The sequence below is a fragment of the Pongo pygmaeus genome, chromosome 9 (genome assembly GCF_028885625.2).
Source record: "Pongo pygmaeus isolate AG05252 chromosome 9, NHGRI_mPonPyg2-v2.0_pri, whole genome shotgun sequence".
Taxonomy (NCBI): Eukaryota; Metazoa; Chordata; class Mammalia; order Primates; family Hominidae; genus Pongo; species Pongo pygmaeus.
Genome location: NC_072382.2, coordinates 69,514,339 through 69,540,464, shown reverse-complemented (window position 1 = coordinate 69,540,464; position 26,126 = coordinate 69,514,339). Strand labels below are relative to the sequence as shown.

At 37.5% G+C, this 26,126-nt stretch overlaps 2 protein-coding genes across 3 annotated transcripts; one reads left to right on the top strand and one right to left on the bottom strand.

Annotated features, from left to right (window-relative positions):
• Positions 1-1,380: 1,380 nt before the first annotated feature.
• On the bottom strand, positions 1,381-25,191 carry LOC129007600 (olfactory receptor 2AG2). Of its 2 annotated transcripts, none has more exons than XM_054438680.2 (5): positions 25,104-25,191; positions 20,870-21,041; positions 16,117-16,203; positions 7,120-7,261; positions 1,381-3,874 (listed from the first exon to the last, which is right to left on the bottom strand). In XM_054438680.2, exon 5 carries the CDS (start codon positions 3,438-3,440, stop codon positions 2,391-2,393), a length of 1,050 nt encoding a protein of 349 aa, XP_054294655.1. In that variant the 5' UTR covers positions 3,441-3,874; positions 7,120-7,261; positions 16,117-16,203; positions 20,870-21,041; positions 25,104-25,191; the 3' UTR covers positions 1,381-2,390. The 2 variants fall into 2 exon arrangements, with proteins under 2 accessions (XP_054294655.1, XP_054294656.1); XM_054438681.2 differs by lacking the exon at positions 25,104-25,191 and having other exon boundaries at positions 2,378-3,360; positions 3,809-3,874.
• On the top strand, positions 17,457-25,984 carry LOC129007601 (olfactory receptor 2AG1). Its single transcript, XM_054438683.1, has 2 exons — positions 17,457-17,905; positions 19,471-25,984. Exon 2 carries the CDS (start codon positions 19,491-19,493, stop codon positions 20,439-20,441), a length of 951 nt encoding a protein of 316 aa, XP_054294658.1. The 5' UTR covers positions 17,457-17,905; positions 19,471-19,490; the 3' UTR covers positions 20,442-25,984.
• The last annotated feature ends 142 nt before the right edge of the window (positions 25,985-26,126 follow it).

Genomic DNA, 26,126 nt, shown 5'->3' with positions numbered 1-26,126 from the left:
AATATCACATGATCTCACTTATATGCAGAACTTGTAAGCTGAATTTACAGAAACAGAGAGTAAAATGGTGGTTACTAAATGTTGAGGTAGGGGGATTTGGGAGATGCTGGTTAAAGGACAAAAAACTTCAGTTAGACAGGACGAATAAGTTCAAGAGATTTATTGTAGATCACGGCAATTATAGTTAATCAGAATACATTGTATACTTGAAAATTGCTGAGAAAGTAGATTTTAACTTTTCCTAATGCAAAAAAGATAAGTATGTGGAGTAAAGCATATGTTAGTTGGCTTGATTTAGCAATTCCATAAAGTATACATGTTTCAAAACATCATGTTGTACTACATTAATATGTACAATTTTTGTCAATAAAAATAATAAACAAGTGTTTCATTTCTAAAAGGAAACAATAAAATAAGATTTTTTTAAAAAGGCTTTTTACTATTTATCCATATAGCAGCCAAAATGTTTTAAGCACAATTTACTAAGCTGTGGTCTAAGTACCTGATATTAATTATCTCATTTAATCTACCCAACAATATCACAAGAGCAGGCCTGTAAATATCACCACTTTTAATATCAGAAGACTAAGGTACAAAGGGTTTAATTTAGCATTCAAAGATGCATAGATGACCAAAGGAAGAGAGGGATTCACATGTGGGCACTCTGGTCCGCTTTCTCATCACTACTCTAAAATATTCCCTCATAGCGAGGAAGAAGATTCACCAAATTTCAAATGGAAAAAACACAGGACCTTCATCATCATGGACATTTAAATTCAGTAAAATACATATATGTGCAAAAAAAAAGAAAAATTTATAAGTGATTTTTGATTTATTCTAAATTTCTTAATTTTCTTGGTTTTTATAACAAAGTTGGATTAATTTTATAGATTAGCTTTATCTTTTATTTTTTATGGTTTAGCTTTATAGATTAAATAATGTAATATTGTTTCTATAAAGAAAATAAGAATTACTGTGTTTTGACAAAGCACTATTCTCAAGAATAATAACACCTGTGTAAGCCAAGGTATTTTTGGGAATTCTGCATTCAACAAATTTAAGTTCCCAAATTTTGCTATAAATCTTCCCACGCCGATGAGTAGAATAAAAAAAATAAGGCTTATTTAGGCTAGCTAGAAAGTGAATTGTAAATTTTATACTTTCTTTTCTATGGACACACACATATACATGTACTCACCTCAAGAATATAACCTCTTTCAATTGTTTTAATGTTTAAAAACACATTCATATATCTGCAAGTCCACATTTTAAAAAATTTAGACAATATGCCCAACAAATTTCTCTCATTGTTATTGTACTCACTTTAAAACTGGTACTTTCAATTCTATTTTATTCATTCTTTATTTTAGTTTTAATTTTAGGCAATGTAAAAATGCCCATTTTCAGAAAGACTGTCAAAATTTCCAAGTAGAAATATCTTTCTTTATCCTTTTCCATTCTTTCTTTCTTTCTTTCTATTTATTTATTGAAACGGAGTCTCTCTCTGTGCTCAGGCTGGAGTGCAGTGGTGCGATCTCAGCTCACTGCAACCTCCGCCTCCCGGGGTTAAGCAATTCTCCTGCCTCAGCCTCCTGAGTAGCTGGGATTATAGGCACCCGCCACTATGCCCCACTCATTTTTGTATTTTTAGTAGAGACCCGGGTTCAACATGTTAGCCAGGCTGGTCTCGAACTCCTTACCTCAGGTGATCTGCCCGCCTCGGCCTCCCAAAGTGCTGGGATTACAGGCGTGAGCTACTGCGCCTGGCCCCACTCTTTCAATGTAATTATTTCTCATTACTCAAGTAACCAACGTGAAGTTCCCTCAGGTCTAGAGTACAAATGCAGTCACATAACTCTTACTCATTTCCACTAACTGCTCAAATAATCATCTACTTAATAAACAGGAAGTCTAATATATTTTCTGAAAATTCTTCCCTCTATTAATAGTTTAAGAATCTGCTTCAAAGGGAGCAGAGAGGCTATTGGATGCTGAGAGGCTCCTCTGATGCTGAGAGGCTATTGGAATTTGGTCAGTCCAAAACTACTGCTGCTTCTCACTGCTACGTGACGTTAAAATGGAAAGCTAATCCCCTACCATGTCTACTTGGTAATGTGTCAGGATGATGCTCTACCACAGAGTGAGTCTACAACACCCATTCAAGGCTTTTCCCCCCAACTGGTTATTTTTATAACATGGGTTTCCAAAGTCAGGATGATGTGTGCCAAATGAGTTTAACTCAAGTTCATTGTATGCACCAGATTCACAGGTGAAAATAAAAGTAAAATTTAAAAAATGTGTGTATCATCTCAGAGTATAGTATTGAAGAATGAGTGAGTAGAGAATTTTATTTGGAGGAGGAATAGTGAGAGGCAAGCCATGATCCTTCCCTAGAGTGTGGAATGTGCCAGCAGCATGTATTTTCCCAGGACCCTCCTCAAGGCCCCCATGACTTCCTTATTCCTCAGGCTGTAGATGAGCGGATTCAGGGCTGGAGTGACAACTGTGTAGAAAACAGAGATGATGTTGTCTTGTTTAGGGCTGTGGAAGGAACTGGGCAAGACATACATGAATGTGGCAGCTCCATAGAACATCCCTACCACAATCAGGTGGGAAGAGCAGGTGACAAGGGCTTTCTTCCTTCCCTCATTTGATGGCATATGAAGCACAGTGAACAGGACTAGTGTGTAGGAGGCCACAATGGCAGAAAGGGGGAGCAAGAGGAAAGTCACACCTGTCACATATATTATAAGCTCATACCTGGAGGTGTCAGCACAGGCCAACTTCAGCAAGGGTGGGATCTCACAGAGCAGATGCCTGATTTCCCAGGACATGCAGAAAGGGAGGTGCATGGTGTAAATGGTATGTCCTATAGCAATCAGGGATGCCAGGATCCAGGATGTGGCCACCATGATCCAGCAGACTCTTGGGCTCATGAGGGTCATGTATTTCAGAGGATGACAAATGGCCACATACCTGTCATAGGCCATGAAGGCCAGTAGGAGGTCCTCAGCACTACCCATTGTCAGTGCCAGGAACATCTGAAGGGCACAGCCTCCAAAGGAGATAGTGTTTTCTCTGCGCAGAAAGTCCACAAGGGCCTTGGGAGTGACAACAGATGTGAACAGGAGGTCCATGAGAGACAGCTGCCCAAGCAGGAGGTACATGGGCATGTGGAGTCGGGCTTCCATGGTGACGGCCAGGAGCAGCAGGCCATTGCTGGTCAGGGCCAACATGTATAGGATTGTAATTGTAGCACAGAGCAGTTCAGGAGACCCATTGTCATTCAGAATCCCCACCAAGATGAAGCCGCTTCCCAAGGTGGAGTTCCGGAGCTCCATGATGTGTTTTTTTAGTTGCCTAGAACCAAATATATTATCAGTGGAAGCTTTTCTAAAGGTGTTCACTCTGACTTTGGATTGTTCTAGGTCACTGTGCATTGGCCAATAGGAATCCCATAATATGATATCTTCTCCATCTCTTAGTATGCCTCTGATTTCTGAATTCTTTTATTGAAATAAACCATCAGCTAAACTGGTATCAGGTATTTTGACATGTTGTTAATAGTAATCATTTGGAAATCCCTTCAAATAAGGTATCCTGAAGAACAAGCCCAAGCAAACATCTTTGTAGACAGATGAAAGCATCTCTTTCTTCACAATGAACAAATACACTGGGGATTGGTTTAAGATCTAGCTACTTTTCTGCTTAAAATGTAGTTGGAATTCCAATTCAGTTTTTAAAGTTTTATTTATAAAAAACCTCTTTGCTGTCTTCTCACTTAAACCGTGTCATTGTTGTTGATTACCTTCCTCAATAGGAGAATCTCTGGGCTCTTGGGCTGCTTGATCACCTGGACTCTTCAAGTGCTGCTCTGCTGGAGGGAAAGAGAATTCTGGGCTGGATTTAACAGTCATGGAGGTATCGATTCTAGAGGTAAATCTAGAGGAAGAGTACAAAAGGTGTTTGCCAAGATAATGATAAGATGTTTTCTCAGAAACAGGCAGGAATAAAGGCAATACATGAGATTTGTGGCGGCATGGCAGGTGTTTGTGTTTAGGGCACATGATACAAGGGGTGAGCTACAAAGGAGGAGACATTGTAGAAACGGCCCAAAGCAACAGCATTACCTGTGAGCCACAGCAACACAAGCAAGGTGAGAAGAAGATTTCTCCCCACAAATCTTAGGAATACAAGGAAAGTGGTGGTTCTGCTGAACCCTGAATCCATATGATAGTTCTGCTGCTAGGGGTTGAGGAGGAGGAGTGGAGTGTGAGGTCCATGTGGGACAGTGTTCACTTGGCTTGATTTTTGTGAATGCAGTTTTTTCACAGTTGGATGGAAGACTTAGGAGGCCTTTTGGAAGAGACAAATAATTCTTGATCAAATTATTCATCTTTCCCTTCCATAATCTGCACCTACTTCTCCAAGTATCCATTTTTGTCACTATCCTGGTCAACTCAGAGTCAGAACCTTTAAGTGGTAAGGTCATATAAAAACCTGACATTGGAAGGCACATCTGATCCTGCTCCTTTCATTCATTCAATAAATATATACTAAGGACCTATGATATCTCAGGCACTATACTTGGGCAACTGTGTAGATGTGAAAAATCGATCACACAAACACCTATATACATCCAATGATACACGAAAGAAAATACACTAGGAGAACACATAAGTGCTGTTTCAGGAAAGGATTCACCAAGGAAGTGATATACAAACTACAGGCTAAGGATAAATAGGAGCTGGCTAAATAAAAAAACAACAGGATATAATTAAAAAAAAGTGAGGGATAGCATTGTGAAAGTCAGAACATTAAAATATAGTACAGGAATGTCCTCCCTGCACTTTTGCCCAGTGACGTCTGGGCAAGAAACTCCCAGAAAAATACCCTCTATAAAACTGTGTTTCACCACTTATTGGAGTCTAAGATCTTTCTCCTGCCTTACAAAACCAAAATTGTAATTTTGACCTAGGAATCACTGACCCACTGACTGGAAAACCTTATTTGTCTGTTGACAACAAAAGACAAGTCCAAAGTCAATTCTAAGCACTATTTCTGCTAAATATTACATTTGAATTGTTTTTGTTTTTCTTGAATAACAAGGTGAATGGACAGGGAAATAAAAGGAGGAAAATAATTAGCTGGGAACATTCTTCTAGCTTCCTGCACCAGATGTTTGGACAGGATTTCAAAGAGAAGAAAAATCAGGGCTTGGGTAAGGTGGTGTAACCAGGACTCAGGATGCTACATACGTACCTCCTCCCTCTGATACATGACTATTGTTTTCCCTTCTTTCCATTTACTGAGTTCTCCTCTCTGGGGTCATCTAAAGGGAAAGGCCCGAGAACACACACTGGGCCTACAGAGGAAGAGCTTCATTCTGGAAAACTGCTGGTGGTTGCGGGTATTTCAAACCAAGAGAAGTCAGCAGAGGCTGATATTAAGAGAGGCACTGTTATAGTTTATGGAAAATGGTCAGTCAATTAACAAGGTAGAGCTAAATTTTTGGAAGTATATTTTATAAGTTTTTCTTTTTCATCTCTGCTCAGTATATTTATTTTTTGTATTTACTTCAGTTGGCTTTTTGTGTGGCACTGGACTTAGTGCCAAGCAGTCCTGCAGGGGAAAGGCACTTCAGCATAATTTAGATAGTCCTCCTTTGAGGTACTATTCATTTGGGGACTCACATCAAACTACTGAAGGCCAGGAAAATCTAGATGTAACAAAGTTAAGTACTGAGACTTTTACCAGGAGGCCATCATCAGGAATTCTAGGAACCCATGGCTGGCCAATGGCACAGAATTATTTTGATTGTTCCCACATGTGCAAGATGGGTACATGTACAAGGTTGATAAGATATAGATGGGAATGAGTGAACCATAAAGCTTGAGGAACTAGAGAATCTGAGAAGGAGAGCAGTGTAAGGTCTTGACCCTGTTTCTAAGGACTTCCAGACTTCCCATATTGCCTTGAAACAGAGACAGAGCCCTTACCTCATATGGGAAGGGGCGTAGCTTCCAGGTAAAGAGGTTCAAGAAACCAAAGAAAGAAAAGTTGCTTCTTCTGGCCAGGATGAATGTAGGTGTGTGTATGGCTGTCTCTGGGATCAGAGGTCAAAGGCTCCTCCAGTCACTGGCACTGCAAGTCCTCTCTGGAAGTAGAGATAGATGCAGACAGGCAGCTGAGAACCTAGGGCAGGATCCTGCAGAAGTGAGGAGCTGAATCTCCTCCAAAGTTCACTCATCCACTGTCCTTGCGAGAAAGTTCTTACTGGTTTGGAATGGTTCTAGCTGAGTTCTTAAGTCCAGGTCGTCAGATTTCATATATTCCCCTCATGCTGTGTTTCATGGTAAAAGAGGAGCACAGCAGGAATGTGGGAAAAGAGGTATAAGAAGAGCTGCTTAAAAGAGACCCACCAATTCCCAGCCTCACCGTCTCTGCGCCAACAGTGAGGCCTGTCCTGGGGGGAGGGTTCACAGTCTCACCCTCTCAGCTGACATGACCTCCCCTGAAAATATTGCTCCAGGAAATGGGATTTTAATGAATCCCCCTGGGTATGTCTCCTGGCCTTCCATTTCTTCAAACTTTACCACCAAATGAGCTCTGAACCTTGAGGCCTTGTTCTGCCCCCCAAGGGCTTGCTGTGTCTCACCACTCATTGGAGTCGAAGATCTTTCTCCTGCCTTACAAAACCAAAACTATAATTTTAACCTAGAAATCACTGACTGGAAAACCAGACAGAGTTTGTTTCTGACCAAATAGATAGTGTCAGTAATTGATTTGAGAAGCAACACCTCCCTGTCCAGCCCTCTGTCCAAAATATAAAGTATGTCTCATGGGTTCTATAGATGCTGCCACTCACATATCCCTCTTTGTGCCACTAGCCTGGGCTATTACCAACTAGAGGGAGTTAACTATGCTTCTGTTAATATCAAGTCTTCCTTCATTGAGCTTTAATGAGGATCCAGCACTAATTTATTTTTCAGTTCTTTGTTTCTCCTTTCTACTCTCTCTTGTGTGTGCACATTTGTTCATGAGCCTACATATTCTGTGATCAGTCAGCTGAGCTACTCAGAGCTTTGGGATGACGACACAGCACCTGCTTGTACTCACTTCTGCTTTTAGTTCAGGCTTTCCCATCTCTCACCCAATTCTTTGCTTAATCTTCCTCATTCTTTAGTGTCTCTTTAATCACCCATTTCACCAGGAAATGCTGAAAATTTCTGCTGCAGTTATCGTATCTTTTCTCTTTGAACTGAAAAAAAGATAAAAATAAGATTCCACTTTCTGTTTATACAAAAAATATAATCAAAATTATTTCAGAAGTGCAACAGAAGAACTAATATAAAAATCTTTTTGTTTTTTAATTATAAAAGGAATGTACTCAAAAGACGGTTTTAAACATGTAAAATATAAGAGCAGCATTATTCACAGTACAATAAAAATTAGAAACGACCTTTATGCCCATCAACAGTGGAATAGATATGCCCATCAACAGTGCAATAGGGTTATTATGTAGGAATCTAAACAAAGGAACCAGAGCATACAACAAAAAAAGCAACTCAGGAAACTAATATTAAGGGAAACAAGAGACATCTTAGGATTATATATCGTGGTACTTCTTTTACAGCGTTAGGAACTTAAGTGAAAATAAACTTCGTGTAAATATGTATACATTCAATAAAACTACATACAAATGAAGAAAGAGAATGATGGACATGAAATTTGGGTTAATAATTATAGTGAAAGGAGGCAGAGAGCTGGACTGCTAACTGTGGTTGAGTCCAAATCTTCTACTACTTGCCACATGACAGCCAATAAGTGGAGAGACAAGGTGTTGGGGCAAGGAAGACAACTTTATTTCAGAAAGCCAGCAAACTGAGAAGATGGTGGACTAACATCCTAAAGAACTATCTAAAGTTGATTAATTTTTAGGCTCCTTTTATGTTACAGGGAGGGGGAAAAGGGATGGGGCTAAGACCAGGAGGTGACCGGTGACCACAGATGTCTGGGCATCAGCAAGGGTCTGAGAAGGTTGCAAAACTTCTTTGTTCATGGTCAACTACTTGTCAAGTCCACCTTGTTTCTATAAATCTTTAATCATTGTTACTTGTATGCATACTTCCTTACCTCCTTGGGGGTCTGTTTCAAAAGTGAGACAGTCATTAGTTCTAAAGTTAAAATATAATCTAAATTCTTTTTGTGATTGGCTTGGTCCACAGTAGGAATGAGCAAAGGCAGTTAGCTTGTGAGGTCAGAAGTAAGATGGAGTCAGCTACATTAGATTTCTCTCACTGTTACATGACCTTATGGGAAGGTGAGGATATTATCAAGGTCCTAGCTTGCATTCTGGAAGCCGAGTTTATGGTAATAATCAGTTAGTCCCTACATACCTGACATTCAACCTTTGTTTCTATTTCATAGGTAAAAGTAAAGATCACAGATGATTAAGTTTCTCAGATGAAAACTTTCTTACACCTTTTCATTGTCTTATATAGGAACTATTTTTACTCCTTAGCCTTTTATTTCAGAGGAGTAAGTTCTCCTTCTCCACTTTAGGGTTGGCTTCTCCAATTATTACTGAGATTCCTCCTTTTACATCTTCATTCCCTATTCTCTCTGCCTTTACTCCTTCATTTATGTATTTTTCTTGTATCCTAATCCCTCTCTCAATCCTTTGGTTTAGCTTTCAAAGATGATCATGACTTCTCAGTTCAAAAAATAATCCCTAGGTTTTCTTTTTCTTTCATACTATTTCTCTAAATTCCTCTCATTTTTGTAATAGGTTCCTTTAAAAATTTTTAGTTGAAAAGTAAAAATTGTATATATTTATTGTGTACCACATAACGCTTTGAAATAGGTATATGTTGTAGAATGGATAAATTGAGCTAATTAACATTGGCATTGCCTCATACATTTATCTTTTTTGTGTGGTAAGAACACTAAAATATACTGTCAACAATTTCAAGAATATAATACATGGCTACTAACTGTAGTTACTATGTTGTACAATAGATCTCTTAAACTTACTCTTCCTGTAGAACTGAAATTTTGTATCCCATGACAACATCTTCCCAATGTCCTGCACCTCTACTGTCCCCTGGTAACCACCATTGTACTCTCTGCTTTTGTGAGTTCAACTCTTTCAGATTCCACATATGAAGAGAACATGTAGTATATTTCCTTCTGAGTTTCACTTGCTTTACTTGACATAATATCCACCAAGTTCATCTATGTTGTCACAAACTATAGCATTTCCTTTTTTTTAAAAGCTAAATGGTATTCCAATGTGTGTGTGTGTGTATATATATATATACACACACATATATACGACATTTTCTTTATTCATTCATCAGTTGATGGACACTTAGGTTGATTTCATAGCTTGGCTATTGAGAATAAGGATGCTATTAACATGAGAGTGCAGATATCTCCTCCACATGCTGATTTCATATCCTTTGGATATATACCCAGTAGTGGGATTGCTGGATCATATGGTAGTTCTATTTTTATTTTTTTAAGGAACCTCCATACTGCTTTCCCTAATGTCTGTACCAATTTACAATCTCACCCACATTGTTCAAGTGTGCCCTTTTCTCCATATTTTTGCCAACACTTGTTATCTTTTGTCCTTTGGATGATAGCCATTCTAACAGATGGGAAGTGACACCTCATTGTGGTTTTGATTTGCATTTTCCTGATGATTAGTAATGTTGAACATTTTTCATATACCTGTTGGCCATTTTTATGTCCTCTCTTGAGAAATGTCTTTGATTTTCTTTGCTCATTCTTTTTTTTTTTTTGAGACAGAGTCTCGCTCTGTTGCCCAGACTGGAGTGCAGTGGCTGCGATCTTGGCTCACTGCAACTCCACCTCCCAGGTTCAGGCCATTCTCCTGCCTCAGCCTCCCAAGTAGCTGGGACTACGCACCCGCCACCACGCGCAGCTAATTTTTTGTATTTTTAGTAGAGACGGGGTTTCACTATGTTAGCCAGGATGGTCTTGATCTCCTGACCTTGTGATCTGCCCGCCTTGGCCTCCCAAAGTGCTGGGATTACAGGCATGAGCCACCGCACCCGGCCGCTCATTCTTTAATCAGACTGTTTTCTTACTATTGAGTTTCTTACATATTTAGGTTTAAATCTCCTATCAAATGTATGGTTTGCAAATATATTCTCTCATTCCATAGGTTGTCTTATCACTTTCATAATTGCCTCCTTTGCTGTGCAGAAGCATTTTACTTCGATGTAGTCCCATTTGCCTATTTTTGCCTGTGTTTTTGGGGTCATATTCAAAAAATCTTTGCTCAGACCAATGTCATGGATCTATTCTCCTATATTTTATTCTAGTAGTTTTACAGTTTCAGGCCTTACATTTAAGTCTTTAACCCATTTTGAGTTGATTTTTTGTATGTGGTGTAAGATAGGGTCTAATTTCATTTTTCTGCATGTGGATATCTACGTTTTCTAACACTCCTTACGAAAAAAACTGCTCTTTCCCCGTTATGTTTTCCTGGCACCTTTGTCAAAAATCAATTGACCAAAGCTGTATGGATTGATTTATAGGTCTCTATTTCATTCTATTCCATTGGTGTATGTGTAGGTTTTTATGCTATCATCCTGTTTTCATTACTGTAGTTTTGCAAGCATATTTTGAAATCAGGTAATGTGATGCCTCTGGCTTTGTTCTTTTTGCTCAAGATTGCTTCTGTTAGTTGGGGTCTTTTGTGATTCTATATGAATTTTATAATTGTATTTTATATTTCTTTATAGAATGTCATTGAAATTTTTGTAAGGATTGAATTGAATCTATAGATTGCTTTTGGTAGTATGGATATTTTAACAATATTAATTTTTCCAATTTATGAACATGGGATATATTTCCATTTTCTGTATCTCCTTCAATTTCTTTCATCAATGTTTTATAGTTTCAGTGTACAAATCTTTCACATCCTTGGTTAAATTTATTTTTAAGTATTTTAATTTGTTTTATTATTTTATTTTGTGGCTATATTTAATCTTTTTTTATCATTTATTTTATCTTTAATTAATTTCTTATTTTATGTTGTGGCTATTGCGGATGGGATCATTTCCTTAATTTCCTTTTCAGATAGTTCATTTTTAGTCTATAGAAATGCAAGTGCTTTTTATACATTGATTTTGTATCTTGCAACCTTACTGAATTTTTTAGTTCTAACAGTTTTTTTAGTAATTTGGGTTTTTTATATAAAAGAGCATTTACAAATAGAGAAAATTTACTTTTTTCTTTCCAATTTGAATGCCTATTTCTTTCTTTTGCCTGATTGCCCTGGCCAGGACTTCCAGTACTATGTTGAATACAAATGGCAAGAGTGGGCATGCTTGTCTTTTTCCTGATACTGGAGGAAAGCTTTCAACTTTTCTCCACTAAGTATGATGTCAGATGTGGGCTTGTAATAGATGGCCTTTATCATGTTGAGGTACATTCTTTCAATATGTAATTTGTTGAGTTTTTCTCATGAAAAGATGTTGAATTTTATAAAATGTCTTCTCTGCATATATCAAGATGATCATACAGTTTTTGTCCTCTATCCTATAAATGTGGTGTATTATATTATTTATTTGCATATATTAAGCCATCCTTGCATCACTGGGATAAATCCCAGTTGATCATGGTGAATGATCCTTTTAATAGGCTGTTGAATTTTGTTTGCTGGTATTTGGTTGAGGAGTCTTGCATCTATGCTTATCAGAGATATTGGCCTGTAATTTTCTTTTCTTGTATTGTTCTTCTCTGGTGTTGGTATCAGGGTAATACTGGCCTTGTAAAATGAGCTGGGAAGTATACTCGCCTTTTAATTTTTTTGAAAGATTTCGAGAAAGATCTGCATTAGTTCTTTGTTAAATGTTTCAGTCTTGGTAGGTTGTATGTGTCTAGGAAAAACTTCATTTTAATGACTATATAATATTTGATCACATGAGTTCTCTAGCATATATGTAGGCATTTGCTGACATTTAGTTTTACTCCTCCAAATATTCTTATATGAGGGTCTAATTTTATCTTAAATCAAATTTCTAAAAGTGAAATTACTGTGATAAAGATCAAGACTCTATTTAAAATTCTTATTACAAACAGCCAAATTGGTTTTCAGAAAGTTAGAAACACTTTGTTTTCTGGCTAGCGTTATGTGAGAATGCCTGCCTTACTATGTTATTTCTTTTTTTTTTTTTTGTCTTCAATTATTTTATTGGCATGGTTTTGAAAATGGGTAATCATTTATTTTTTTAATTAAAAAAGAAAATTTTTTAGGATAGGGTCTTGCTATGTTGCCCAGGCTGGTCTCCAACTCCTGGCTTCAAGTGACCCTCCCACCTTAGCCTCCTGAGTTGCCAGTAATTCTGTCTTATCTTTGCTAATTTATTAAATACTTCAAGGAAATAAAATAGATGTTTTAATTTACATTATTTTGTTTTTTATAATGATGTTGTACAGATCTTTACAGATGAAAGTCACAAGTAATTTAACACTTATGTATGTGGTAATTTTTTTCAGTTTTTTAATTTAGTTACATGGTAGGATTTGTTAGATAGGGAAGTATCACAATATTTATGTAGTCATAAAAATCTATATTATTCTTTAAAATTTTCAGAAAATTTTACTCTTAAAATTTCCATTCTTATTTCAGAAAATACTTACATATCTTTCTTTTACATATGCTTAATAATTTCATTAATGATATTTAACTTTTTATTTCATCTCCAAATTATTTAGCTGTATTATGTATGTTGAGACTTTATTATGTTTTCAAAGATTTTCCTGTTAGCATTTTTAGTAACCTTTAAAAATATATTATTATTTATTGTAATTGCTTGACCATATACTGACTTCTTATACATATACTAATAAAGAGTTTTTCTGAGCTAGCTCTCTAGTTCCAGTAGTCTCTCAAGGCTCTCCTTTTCTGTTTCTCCTCACTGACCTTTCATTATGTTTTATTATCTGTTATTTCTCATAAGCTTTTCATTCATCTGCCAAATGTCAAAAAATCCCATTATTATATTCATTGTGGTTATATTTAACTCATAAATTAATTTGGGAATGTTGCCTCTTTGCAATATTCAGTCTTCTGCACCAAGAACATAGTATCTTGCACAGCCCTAATACACTTTCTTATTCTCTGAAAATACCATTTTATACCTTCACTCTCAGCTTCTGAAATTGCCTCATACATCATTGGAAAACTAGAAGCAATCATATAGGACTTCCTCATTTTCCACTACCAATTTACCATACATCTTCACATAGCTTTTCATCTTTGAAAATGCCTGTAAGAGGCCAAATCCTCCACTAATGCTCTTCATATCTTATTCTCCTAATACCCAAAGAAATCGGTCTTGCAATTACCTGATTCACTTCTACATCATCTCTCTACTGGAAAATTACTATAGGTTACACATATGCTCCAATATCTTCTATCTAAGGGAAGTCTTCTGTTGAAATTACATTTCCCTTACAGTTCCCCCAATTCTCACAGCAAATCATCTTGAAAGATGTGTCTATACCCAAAGTTTCCACATCCTTTTCTACCATCTATGGCTCATGCCACTGTAATCAGTCTTCTCTGCCCTCAGCCCCACATTACTACAATTGTGCTTGTCAGAGTCAGCAACAATGTTCCTACACCAAACTCAGTATCACTTCTTTTATATATATATACATATATTTTATTGTACTTTAAGTTCTAGGGTACATGTGCACAACGTGCAGGTTTGTTACATATGTATACATGTGCCATGTTGGTGTGCTGCACCCATTAACTTGTCATTTACATTAGGTATATCTCCTAATGCTATCCCTCCCCACTCTCCCCACCCCACAACAGGCCCCAGTGTGTGATGTTCCCCTTCCTGTGTCCCAGTGTTCTCATTGTTCAATTCCCACCTATGAGTGAGAACATGCGGTGTTTGGTTTTTTGTCTTTGTGATAGTTTGCTGAGAATGATGGTTTCCATCTTCAGAATGATCCAATTCTGTCAAATGTGGCTGAATGTGTGAGCAGGATGAAGATAAAGAAGTGATACTGAGTTTGGTATCATTTCTTTATCTTCATCCTGCTCACACATTCAGCCACATTTGACAGAATTGGATCATTCTCTCCTTTTGGGAGCATCATTTTTTACTCTCAGGCCACTACAACCAACAGGTTTTCTAAGTACTCCACTGGATTCAGGCTTTACTTGGCCAACTTCTTCTCTTCAACGTGACGCTAAATATTGAAGCGGCTTGTGGCTCCATTCAAGCCTCCTTTTCTTCTCATTCAATATTCTCTGGCAATTTCATCATCCCATAGGTTTAAATGCATATCAACTCCCAAGGACATGACTTCATCTGAAGCACAAACTCATTTAGCCAATTGCTGATGTGACCTTTCTGCCTAGATGGCTAGTAAGCATTTCACTTTTAATCCAAAACTGAGTGTTTGATTCAGTCTCCTAAAATTTGTTAATACCACAATTTTTCTTGTTCTAAAAAACAGCAGGCTGGGTGCGGTGGCTCACGCCTGTAATCCCAGCACTTTGGGAGGCCGAGGCGGGCGGACCACGAGGTCAGGAGTTCGAGACCAGCCTGGTCAACATAGTGAAACCCCATCTCTACAAAAAATATAAAAGAAAAATTAGCCAGGTGTGGTGGCACGTACCTGTAGTCCCAGCTACTCAGGAGGTTGAGGTGGGAGAATTGGTTGAACCCGCGAGGCGGAGGTTGCAGTGAGCTGAGACAATTCCATTGCACTCCAGTCTGGATGACAGAGTGAGACTCCATCTCAAAAAAAAAGTTCTGAAGATGGATGGTGGTGATGGCAACACAACAATATGAGTGTACTTAATGCTGTTGAACTGTACACCTCAAAAATGGTTAAGGTGGCCCAGAGATAAAAGGATGGTTCAGCATACACATCAAACAAGGTGATACCTCATATCAACAGAATGAAGATTTCTTGTAATCTTATATATTTCAACAAGATAGACATGTTCTAACATTAACTATTCTTCAAATGCCTTTTGAGTCAGATTTACTATCTTGCAAACTTTCTTATTAAGTTAACATATATATCATTCTATATTTGTGGGCATCATATTTGTAGCTTTCCAAAAATTATATTTTGACACAAAGACTTTATGACTCAAGGTTTATGACTCACTTGTCTGACAAAGAAAATGATTTTTTTATGTTTTATAAACTGTTAAGTGGGGATTTTCATATCATTACCTATGATGACAAATGAGTATAAAAGGGCCTAGAGATTAAAAGCTATATTCCATAGTAAATAAAATAAATCTTTATAATTTACATATCTCAAAAAATTTTTAAGCAATTTTGTAAGAACATTTTCAATGTTACCATGTAGACAGCACTTAATTGTGATAATGTTTTCAGTCTCCAGCTCTAAGCATGTATGCATGTATGTGTTTTCTTAGATGACTTTCTGTTTGGAATTGTACCTCCTTCTTTATTGGCATGAATAATCCTGTTTCCTTTAAAAAACTCTTCTTTTTTCTTTGCATGTTAATTGGGAAGACTTGAAATGTAAGGCCTCAGGCAGTATTTCATTCATTTTGAGTTAAAATTTAAAAAGCCTATTCTTTACAGCTTAAAATAATGCAAAATGGAAATAAAATTGGGAATGCAAAATGGTTCAGTCAATATGGAAAAGTCTGGCAAAGTTTTATAAACCTAGACATACACTTACTACATAACCAATCAGTTTTACTCTGAGGTATTTTCCCAAGTGAATAGACAATTTATGTTCATGTCAAAATCTGTACATAAAATTTTATGATGGTTTTTTCATAATCAACAAAATAGGAAACAACAGAAATGTCCTTCAACTGGTGAATGGATAAACAAACGATGATAGATCCATACAATTGGGTACTATTCAGTATTAAATGAGAAAGTACTGCTAGAATATGGATGAATCTCAAACATATTTTTCTAAGTGAATGAAGCTAGGCTCAAAACGTATGATGTCATTTATGTGACATTTTGGAAAAGACAAAATAATAGTGACAGTAAACAGATCAGACAGTTGGCAGGGGCTTGGGAGGGGGAGGGGAGGAATACAAACAGGTACCTGAGAATTCTTGTGGCTGATGAAACTTCTGTGTCTTGATTTTGGTGGTGGTCTCATGACTATATACATTTGTCAAAACTTGTAAAACTGTATATTAAAAAAGGTGAATTTTACTGTATGTAGATTGCACTTTAATGAATAATGAAAAAAGGAAATTATAGTGTTAAATGAATGAGTATGAAGCTTTTAATATTCTGCTTCTACAGACGTCAAGTACCCATAGGAAAATTCCACTCATGTTATTATTTTTGTGAAGAATTTTAGTTTGACTCTTTTAAAAATATAAACATATTTTATTTTTCACGAATTAAACTTACCAGTTCACTTATTGAATCAATTTCTAAGTTCATTGTTTCTCCTTGTATACATTTTCTAGGTGCCACTTTTCTCCTTGCTGAAATTATTTTATTGGGAGTGTTTGGGGATAAATACTTTTCAATGTCATTTTTACTTTGTCCTAATTCATTAATAATGGCTCAGCTGTGCCTGGAATCATAGGTGTGCAGTTAAGTTTCCTCAGCACTTTTGAATATATTTCTCCTTTGTCCTATTGCTGCTATTGATAGTCCACTATTATCTAGTTGTCTTTACTTAGTGGGTAATCTGTCTTTTATTTCTGGGAGAATATAAATGTGTTCATTAATGTTGATACTCTTCAAGTTCAGTACTGTATGAATTCCTTTTTGTTTTCGTGCCTAATACTTAGAAAACTATTTACTCTTTAAGCATCACTGGTGGAAGAACACAGTAACACCAAGACATATAAGCCATACTGGATTGCCAAAGGTCAATGAGGGGAAGACCTCACATTTACAGACTCCTCAGGGAGCAGTCATATTGAATAGGAAATAGTCCAGGGTAAAAGGATCATAAAGAAGGAAGCAGCATGCCACATAAGTAAGGAAACCCACCTTATTTTCTGGGACAGAGGGCTGGCCACATAAGGAGACTTTGTGTCCTGCTCTATTGAGTTAATTTAGAAACAAGCCATCAGTGCCTCCCTTGTGGAATAGAAACATAGAGCCTAGGAGCTTATTTAGTGAAAGAAGAATATAGGAATACCAGGCCAGGAAACACACCCATGAGGATTAATTGTCATCCTGATCCTGGGCCAGCATTTCCAGGGAAGCCATTTGAGTTGAGAGGATAAGTCCCTCGGAACATAGGGGTAAAATAGAGGGAAGAGATCATGGATCAGAAGACAGGTCAGCCTCTCTCAGGACAAGGCTCTGGCTCACCTTTGGCTCCAGGGAGAGTGAGGCAGGGGACAAGAGAATCTCCTTTGGGCAGCTCTTTCAATATCGACTCAATATCTACTTCCTCCAGGACCCTGCAGCTTTTATCTTTGCTCCCTGACCCCAGCAAGAATGAAGGAAAGTCTGAGTATCTGAACCCAAGAACTCAGTCTGGTAACTGCTCTAGGGCTAGAGGGGCTCTCTCCCTGGCAACCTGTATGAAAGTAGTTTCTACTAGTTCTTCACAGGTGTGAGAACAAGAAAGTAATCTTCCTATATAGGAAACTACCCAAATTCTGTATTAGCAGTCTGTCTGCATCCACTGCTATCTCTAGGGTAGACCTGCAGATAAGTGGAAGGAATAGAAGGGCCCTGACATCTGATCTCACTAGTACTTTTCAGACATTTAACCCAACTTGGCAATATTAAACCAACTGAACACTGCTGAAGAAAGCCACATCCTTTCTTCCCATTTCGACTGGAACATCCTTGAACTTCAAACAATCCCTAGGAAAGTCTGAGTGGTCAGACAGCTAAGCTTCTCACAACCTGAGGTAAGGACTTTGTATTTATTTCAGGGAAAGGTGTGCCTCTAGGTAAGTTGAGTAGGAAAAATGGAGTCCAAAGTTGAGTAGGAAAAATGGAGTCAAGTCCTAAGAACTTGAACTACTCGGTCTGCCAGATTCCCTAGTATAATGTTTGGGCTTCATAGCCTGTTCCAATTTGTCTATTCTTAATTTTCTGAACCCGAAAAGAGAACCAATAAGGACTGTGCTACAGCCCAGGCATGAGTATCTGCTTCCTGGTGGAAATCGCAATACTTGTCTTTAGACCCTGTGTGCTCTGCTGGCTCCCGGTAATGCATTTTTGCATCTATCAGATGATGAATATCCTAAAGGGCCATCTAAAAAGTGATGATATGTCCATTGCATGTTCTTATACCTTTTAACCATTAAGGTACTAATGGCCCCATAAGAGGCCAGTGGAAACCAGTGAAATATGAAAACATAGATGCCGTATATGGGGAAATGATTGACAGAGGATGCTTCCCTTCAAAATCTTTAACTGCATGTTCAGAGTTGGCTTTATCTATCCAGTTTCACAATGCACACAGACTCCTGTCAATCTTAGGCCCTTGTCCTTCTCCTTGGCTTCTCCATGGGATTGGGTACCACAATGCCAACAGCTGCTTTCTGGAAAAGGAGTTCCTCCCTATTCCTGTGGTCCTTCTGCCAAGTTTAAATGTTCTGGCCCTGCAGAAGGGACCGTGAACATCTGGTCAAAGGCAGGAGAGGGGATAGAATTATTGAGCATAATTACAGCATATAATAGATGCTCTCTTGTTCCCTTTCACCATTTCTCCCAAACACAAACATCCTTGATCTTCCTAGGAAAGACCTCATATGTTATATTTCAGAGCCCTTCCAAGCTCACATCTTAATATAATCTGTTTTAAATAAACACGTTTGCATTGACCCTAAAGTATTTAGCTCTAAATGCAACATCTTCTCAAACACAACATTCTCTTGTCTCAGACAGTCCATTATCCCTTCTCTCTCAAGCTTCTGTAGAATGTGGGGCTGGCCGAGAGAGGTAACTAAGGTGGACAAGTTTTAGCCTACTAATGAGGCTTTCATCTACCGCCTTGAGTACTGCAAACAAATGTGGCTGTAAGTTCTATGGAAAAAGAAGTGAAAGTGCTTTATTGAAAACCAGTCTCTGTACCTGTTTGGAATTTCATATCAAAACAAGTCTATGAAGAAAACTAACTGGATAGTTACAAGGATAATCAAGGATTTGTGTGTCAGAATATTTCTTTAATCTTCAGAGAAAGATAATTTATTGCTTTTGGAAAGATACATGTTCAGGTTTAATGTCCTAAATAAGATTTTATGTGTGATCTCTTAATGTTTAGTTATTACTGTGATGTCTGTTCTCCATTTAGATGGAACTTTTATCAAAATACAGTGAGAAGTCAGACATTCAGAAATCGAGAGGCAAAGTCAGTTATCAGCGGAAAGGGTAACATCTCAGTGGATTCATGTCCTAAGGAGCCTCTGATATCACAAAACTAGAGTTCATCTTAGCAAAAATTCATGAAGTATCCATCTTGTTCTAGGTGATGAAAGAAACCACAGCATGGAGCTCTGGAACTTCACCTTGGGAAGTGGCTTCATCTTGGTGGGGATTCTGAATGACAGTGGGTCTCCTGAACTGCTCTGTGCTACAATTACAATCCTATACATGTTGGCCCTGACCAGCAATGGCCTGCTGCTCCTGGCTATCACCACGGAAGCCCGGCTCCACATGCCCATGTACCTCCTGCTTGGGCAGCTGTCTCTCATGGACCTCCTGTTCACATCTGTTGTCACTCCCAAGGCCCTTGCGGACTTTCTGCGCAGAGAAAACACTATCTCCTTTGGAGGCTGTGCCCTTCAGATGTTCCTGGCACTGACAATGGGTGGTGCTGAGGACCTCCTACTGGCCTTCATGGCCTATGACAGGTATGTGGCCATTTGTCATCCTCTGAAATACATGACCCTCATGAGCCCAAGAGTCTGCTGGCTTATGGTGGCCACGTCCTGGATCCTGGCATCCCTAAGTGCCCTAATATATACCGTGTACACCATGCACTATCCCTTCTGCAGGGCCCAGGAGATCAGGCATCTTCTCTGTGAGATCCCACCCTTGCTGAAGTTGGCCTGTGCTGATACCTCCAGATATGAGCTCATGGTATATGTGATGGGTGTGACCTTCCTGATTCCCTCTCTTGCTGCTATACTGGCCTCCTATACACAAATTCTACTTGCTGCGCTCCATATGCCATCAAATGAGGGGAGGAAGAAAGCCCTTGTCACCTGCTCTTCCCACCTGGCTGTGGTTGGGATGTTCTATGGAGCTGCCACATTCATGTATGTCTTGCCCAGTTCCTTCCACAGCACCAGACAAGACAACATCATCTCTGTTTTCTACACAATTGTCACTCCAGCCCTGAATCCGCTCATCTACAGCCTGAGAAATAAGGAGGTCATGGGGGCCTTGAGGAGGGTACTGGGAAAATACATGCTACCGGCACACTCCAGGCTCTAGGGAAGGATCATGGCTAGCTTCCAAAATTCCTTCTCCTGAGAGTCAAAAGATTCATGTTATGAATCAAATACTAATGGTAAAACCAATACAGTGCAGAGTATAGCATTTAACAGAAAAGTGAAGGAATGTAACTGGATTTGTCAAATGCTCTTTAAATCTTCTCTCCATGAAGTAATTTATCGGGCATGGTTTACACTATCTAAAATTACTCTTCACTCTATTTAAAATTTAATCTTTATTTTCCCAAGAAGGTATTTAGTTAAATGGGTTCCTACCTTGGGACATGACCCCTAACATTAGAAGTTTATATTGGATCAGTGAAAGGAAAAGAACCAGAGAAAGGAAAGTTTCAAGTGGGTGGTGTAAGTAAAACCCAAACATCAAAGGGGGAGATGTCTTGAGATTTGCACAAATTTAGACCAACTGACCTTATTAAAAGGTTATATAGACTTCTTGTCTAATGCCCCAACTGGTAGTAATTTGCTTGTATTTGCATTGTACTTGCTCTTTTTCTTCTTTCTAAACATCAGCCGTATGAAACACTCTAACGAGTGTCTTTGCTTGTTTGTTGGTTTTTGACGTGGAGATACTTTATAGTTCCTAAAATGTAATTATTAATAAAATGAAGAAAATAGGAGGTGAAGGTAGTCCATAAGCAAGGTTCATGATAAACAACTTTGCTTATTTCTCGCTAATACAAAAGCAAAGAAGCAAAATAGTGATTTTCCATTATCCAAGGCTATCTTGTAACATTCCAACCATTGCAGTGTTCGCATGCGTGGTGGGTGTGGATATTTAAGTCAGTGTGTCTGTGTGTTTGTGCTAAAGACGGAGAGGACAACATAATGCATTTTCTCACCAGCTTAATTATGCTGCACTACTATTAGTTTGTTTATAAGTCTGAGAATATTGAAAACAAAAGATGTGAACAAAAGCTGTGAGTTGCATTTTGAAGATTAAAAATAATATAAAATGATATGGCTAAGTAAATGACACTCTTTTGGGGGATATTGCTGTTTGAAGATTCGCTAACACTTTTTAAATCAATTCCTATAGTAATTTAAAACAGTAACTGAGACTAGGTTCAGAAAGTATAGTAGTAGTATATCATGTTTGGAAGGCAAGGCTGAGTAGAGATAATTCCTACACGTATTTATATGAATTTTCTTCCATTTTAATACAGGCTTGCATTTTACTGAGTTGATGTGTGGGTGTAAAACAGATTTTTTTAACCTACTAGCATATAGTTCTTTTTCCTATATTATATAGTGGCAGTATACAGCACTGCAAAGAGTCTAGGGTCAGTTATCAGCGTACAGAAGTTAGAATTGAATACACCCCACTTATTTCTATAACTTTTAGCATATTACTTAACCTGTTTGTGCCCAAGTCTGCAAGTTTGCAAAGTGTAAATTGACATTAACAATAAGACCTACTTTGTAGTGTTGTGAGGATGAAACAAGTTAGTAAATATACATATAAAGACATCTTTATACTTGTAATCAGCATGTGTCATATAATAAGTATTTAATAAATTTAACACCTACAGAATAAATGGTCCTGAAAATACTGTTGAGTGATGGTATAATGTTACATCATATGGGTGTTTTGTAACATTATTAGCTATTTTATCATTGTTTTACCTTTAACATTGTCGTGTGTGTGTGTGTGTGTGTGTCTCTGTGTGTGTGTGTGTATGTGTGTGTGAAATCAGTAATGTCAATCTCTTGGATGTGTGACCTTTTTTCTATGGAAAATTCCTATGAGTGAAATTGCTCAAACCAAGGTTAAAAATCTGTTTAATACTCTTCATATGAAAAGACAAATTGTTTTCTTAAAATGTTAAATATTTTGCATTCTTACCAGCAACATATAAGTGTACTTAGCCCACTACATATTTTTTTCATGTTAAATTTTACATATAAGTAGTCTTCACTAATTGATTAGGTATAAAATTTGCCTATTTTAATTTTCTTAAGTAACTTGTTCACAGTTTTCTTATTGATCTGTTGAAGTTTTTTTTACAGGTTAGGAACACGGAGACTTTGTTATATTTGTGGTAATAACTTCTTTTCAATTTGTTATTTGGCTTCTAATATCTGCATGGCAGAAATTTTTAGACAGAGAAATATTTAAAATATTTGTATAGTGAAGGATATCTTTTATTTTGTTTCCAGTGATTTTTACTGTTAGGATATAATTTTCTATTCTCATTGACGTCTTTGCTGTGCATCATACAGTTCAACTTAGGTAACAATTTACATATTTTATATGTTTTGTCACTCACTCTATATGTTTAACTTTAACAATAAATGTCGAACTTATCTTTACATGTGAAAATGGTGATGTTTCAACTTTTGTCAAAGCTACCATTTTTCTAGTAATATTTTAAAGTAATCCTTTCATTTTCTATTATTTTACTACCTTCATCAGACGTGTTCTAGTAAGCTATATTTAGGCTAACTCTTCAGTTCTAGCTTCTTTCTCCTCTTTACTCTTTTGGAAGACATTTGATTCTATCATTCACATCTTAATAGCTCACTTGTAATTTGATTGTGAATATATTTAACTGATAAATTAATTTGTAATTTGAGCATTGTTTACAATATTCAGCCTTGCCTTCCATAGTCAAGCATGGTGCATGACTATGCTTCTGGAACCTAGTCTCAGTCAGTTTTAAAATGACCATTCCACACCATCATTCTAAGCTGATGCCTTGCCTCACACTTCACTAGAACAGAAGCAGTTGGCTACAAAGCCCTCTTCAAATCTTCCACATATCTGTGCCTGCATGTACACTTCCTGTTTTCCCTCATTATAACTGCTTGAACCCAGGAGGCAGAGACTGCAGTGAGCTGAGATTGCACCACTGCACTCCAGCCTGGGCAACAGAGTGAGAGTCTGTCTCAAAATAAATAAATACATAAATAAATAAATAAATAAATAAAGTAAGAAGTCTTTGCATGACTCCAATCCCCCTCAGTAAATGTAGCATTATTTTCAGCTTCTCTTCACAGGAAAAAAAAAAAAATACAAAGGGAACATTTATGCCCATTTTCTCCTCTGCTGATCTTCTATTCACATCTTAACACACTTTCAATCAAGCTCTGGTCTCTTTCTATGGATCTGTTCTTTGTCAAAATTATCATTAATGTGCTAAATAAAATGTTCACCTCCATATTCTCCTCCATCAACCTTTCAGCAACATTGATATAATTGACCACACCCTTCTGCTGGGAAATTTTTCTTCTTTTGGCTTCCAGACACCACACAACTCTGGCTTGCTTCTTTAATCCCTAACCTTTTTTGCCTTATTGGATTCGTTTCTCTTTCTGAATGTTTCCACATTCAAATGATACAAATATGGACTTCCCTGTCTTCTCAATCAAGAATCTCTTCCTGAGTAATTTTATCCACTTACATAGATTTAAGTTCTGTCCATATGCTTTTGAGTCCCAAAGACCTCACTACTTGTATAATCCACAGACTCAAAAAATTAGCCGGGTGTGATGGTGGACACCTGTAATTCCAGCTACACAGGAGGCTGAGGCAGGAGAATCGCTTGAACCTGGGAGGAGGAGGTTGCAGTGAGGTAAGATCACGCCATTGCACTCCAGCTTGGGCAACAAGAGCGAAACTCCGTCTCAGAAAACAAACAAACAAAAAACAAAAAACAATGAGATACCACATCTTGCCTGTTAGTATTATTTTTGAAAACCAAAAAAGTCAAAGCAAAACAAATGTTGGTAGGTATGGGGAGAAAATGGAACCCGTGTACACAATTCATGGGAATGTAAAATGGTACAGCCATTATGGAAAACAGTATGGAGGTCTAAAGATTCAAACTATTACTACTGTATGATCCAAGATTCCCACTTCTGACTATATATCCAAAGGTAATTAAATCGCTGTTTCCAAGACATATTTGCACTCCATGTTTATTGCAGCATGATTCACAATAGACAAAATATTGGAAACAACCTAAGAGTCTATCAACAGACCAACGGATAAAGAAAATGTGGTCTATTTATACAATAGAATATTATTTACCCTTAAAAGGGAAGGACACTCTGTCATTTGCAATGAAATAGACCAACCTGGAGGACATTATGCTATGTGGAATAAGCCCAACACAGAAATACAAATGCTGCCTAATTTTGCTTAATGTGGAAGCTAGAAAAGAGTCTAACTCAGTAACAGTGAGTACAGTGGTGTTTGCCAAGGGTTTGGGGTGACTGTGGGAGGAAATGAAAAATATTAGTCAACAGATACAAACTTTTATTTTTAAGATGAATAATTTCTGAGGTTCCAACATATAGCATGGTGACTGAAGTTAATAAAAATGTGTACTTGAAATTTGCTGCAGAAGTAGATGTCACGTGTTCTCACAACACACATGCACAGAGGGTAAGTATGTAAGGTGATTGATATGTTGCTATGTTAATTAGCTTGCATGTGGTCATCATTTCACAGGGTATACGTATATCAAATCATCACATTGTATACCTTAAATATATTCAAGTCATATTTGTCAACCATATCTCAATAAAGTTGAAAAAAAAGAAAACTATGGGCAAATTATACATAATAATAAACATAAAAAATCCTTTGAAAACATTTCTAAAGCTGCTTTGTCCTCATTACAGAAATGTAAAATATTACCTCTGCTGGAATATGAACTACAGCCAGGATTTGAATAGTACAAATTAGATGAGATGACTTGCAGTGTAGAGCCCTCTAGGCTTTCAGCCTAGAACAGGAAGGAACACAGAGTAATGACAGCAAACAGTGAAGCTATAGGATAATAATTCCTCTTCAGTGACAAGAGGCCCCACCACTGCTTTGGACTCCAGGAAGCACTCAGACATTAACATCTGTGAAGTGTGCCCTGCATGCTAAGAAAAAGGTGAACTGACAGACCCTTCTGTCCATCAAGTCATCCACAGCCTAGTTATTTCTGTCTCTGCTGCTAATTGTGCCGAAAGTAACCATAAAATCTGGAGTCAACTGCTAGAAGTTTTGCAAGAACAAAAGCCAAGGAAATGCACTTGTGTCTTGGTGAGTAGCCAAAGTTAGTTACAAGGAGTTGAAGCAAGGGACTGAAAAAACGAGAAGTCTTAGAAAATGTTCTCCAGTCCCTGAGGATCTGAAGGCCTATGTGTGACTGATATTTGGTGGAGGAGAATGGACCTAGCTCTTTCCCCATTCCAAACGACCAAAATCTTTGTTGAAAGGCATATTGTGTATTGTCACTAATTCTGGGAAGGCGGGGGCCATTGGTTTTCATGAAGTGTGACTATGAAACACGAAAATCAGACAAGGCAATCTTGATCTGAGGAATGCTTCTAAGAGAAAATGAATATATCTGCCCTATAGGCCCGCTTCTCTACCAAGCACATGGTGATGTCCACTCATTCTTGCTGGCACCAAATAGTGACATTCAAAAGAGCTGGCATAATTTTTTAGAGTTGCTAAGTATATAAAGAACTAACTTTGTCAATTCTGTTAATTATACTTCACTTTATCTCTGTCTTATCAATTAGCTAAATAAAAACAGCATCAATTCGTGAATATCATGATAATAAAAAAATTCAGGTAAATATTCAAAAAAGTCAAGTGTTGGCTGTACATATTATTGTAACTATAAAGGAAGGGAAAATATATCATTATTTTATGAAAGCCAAT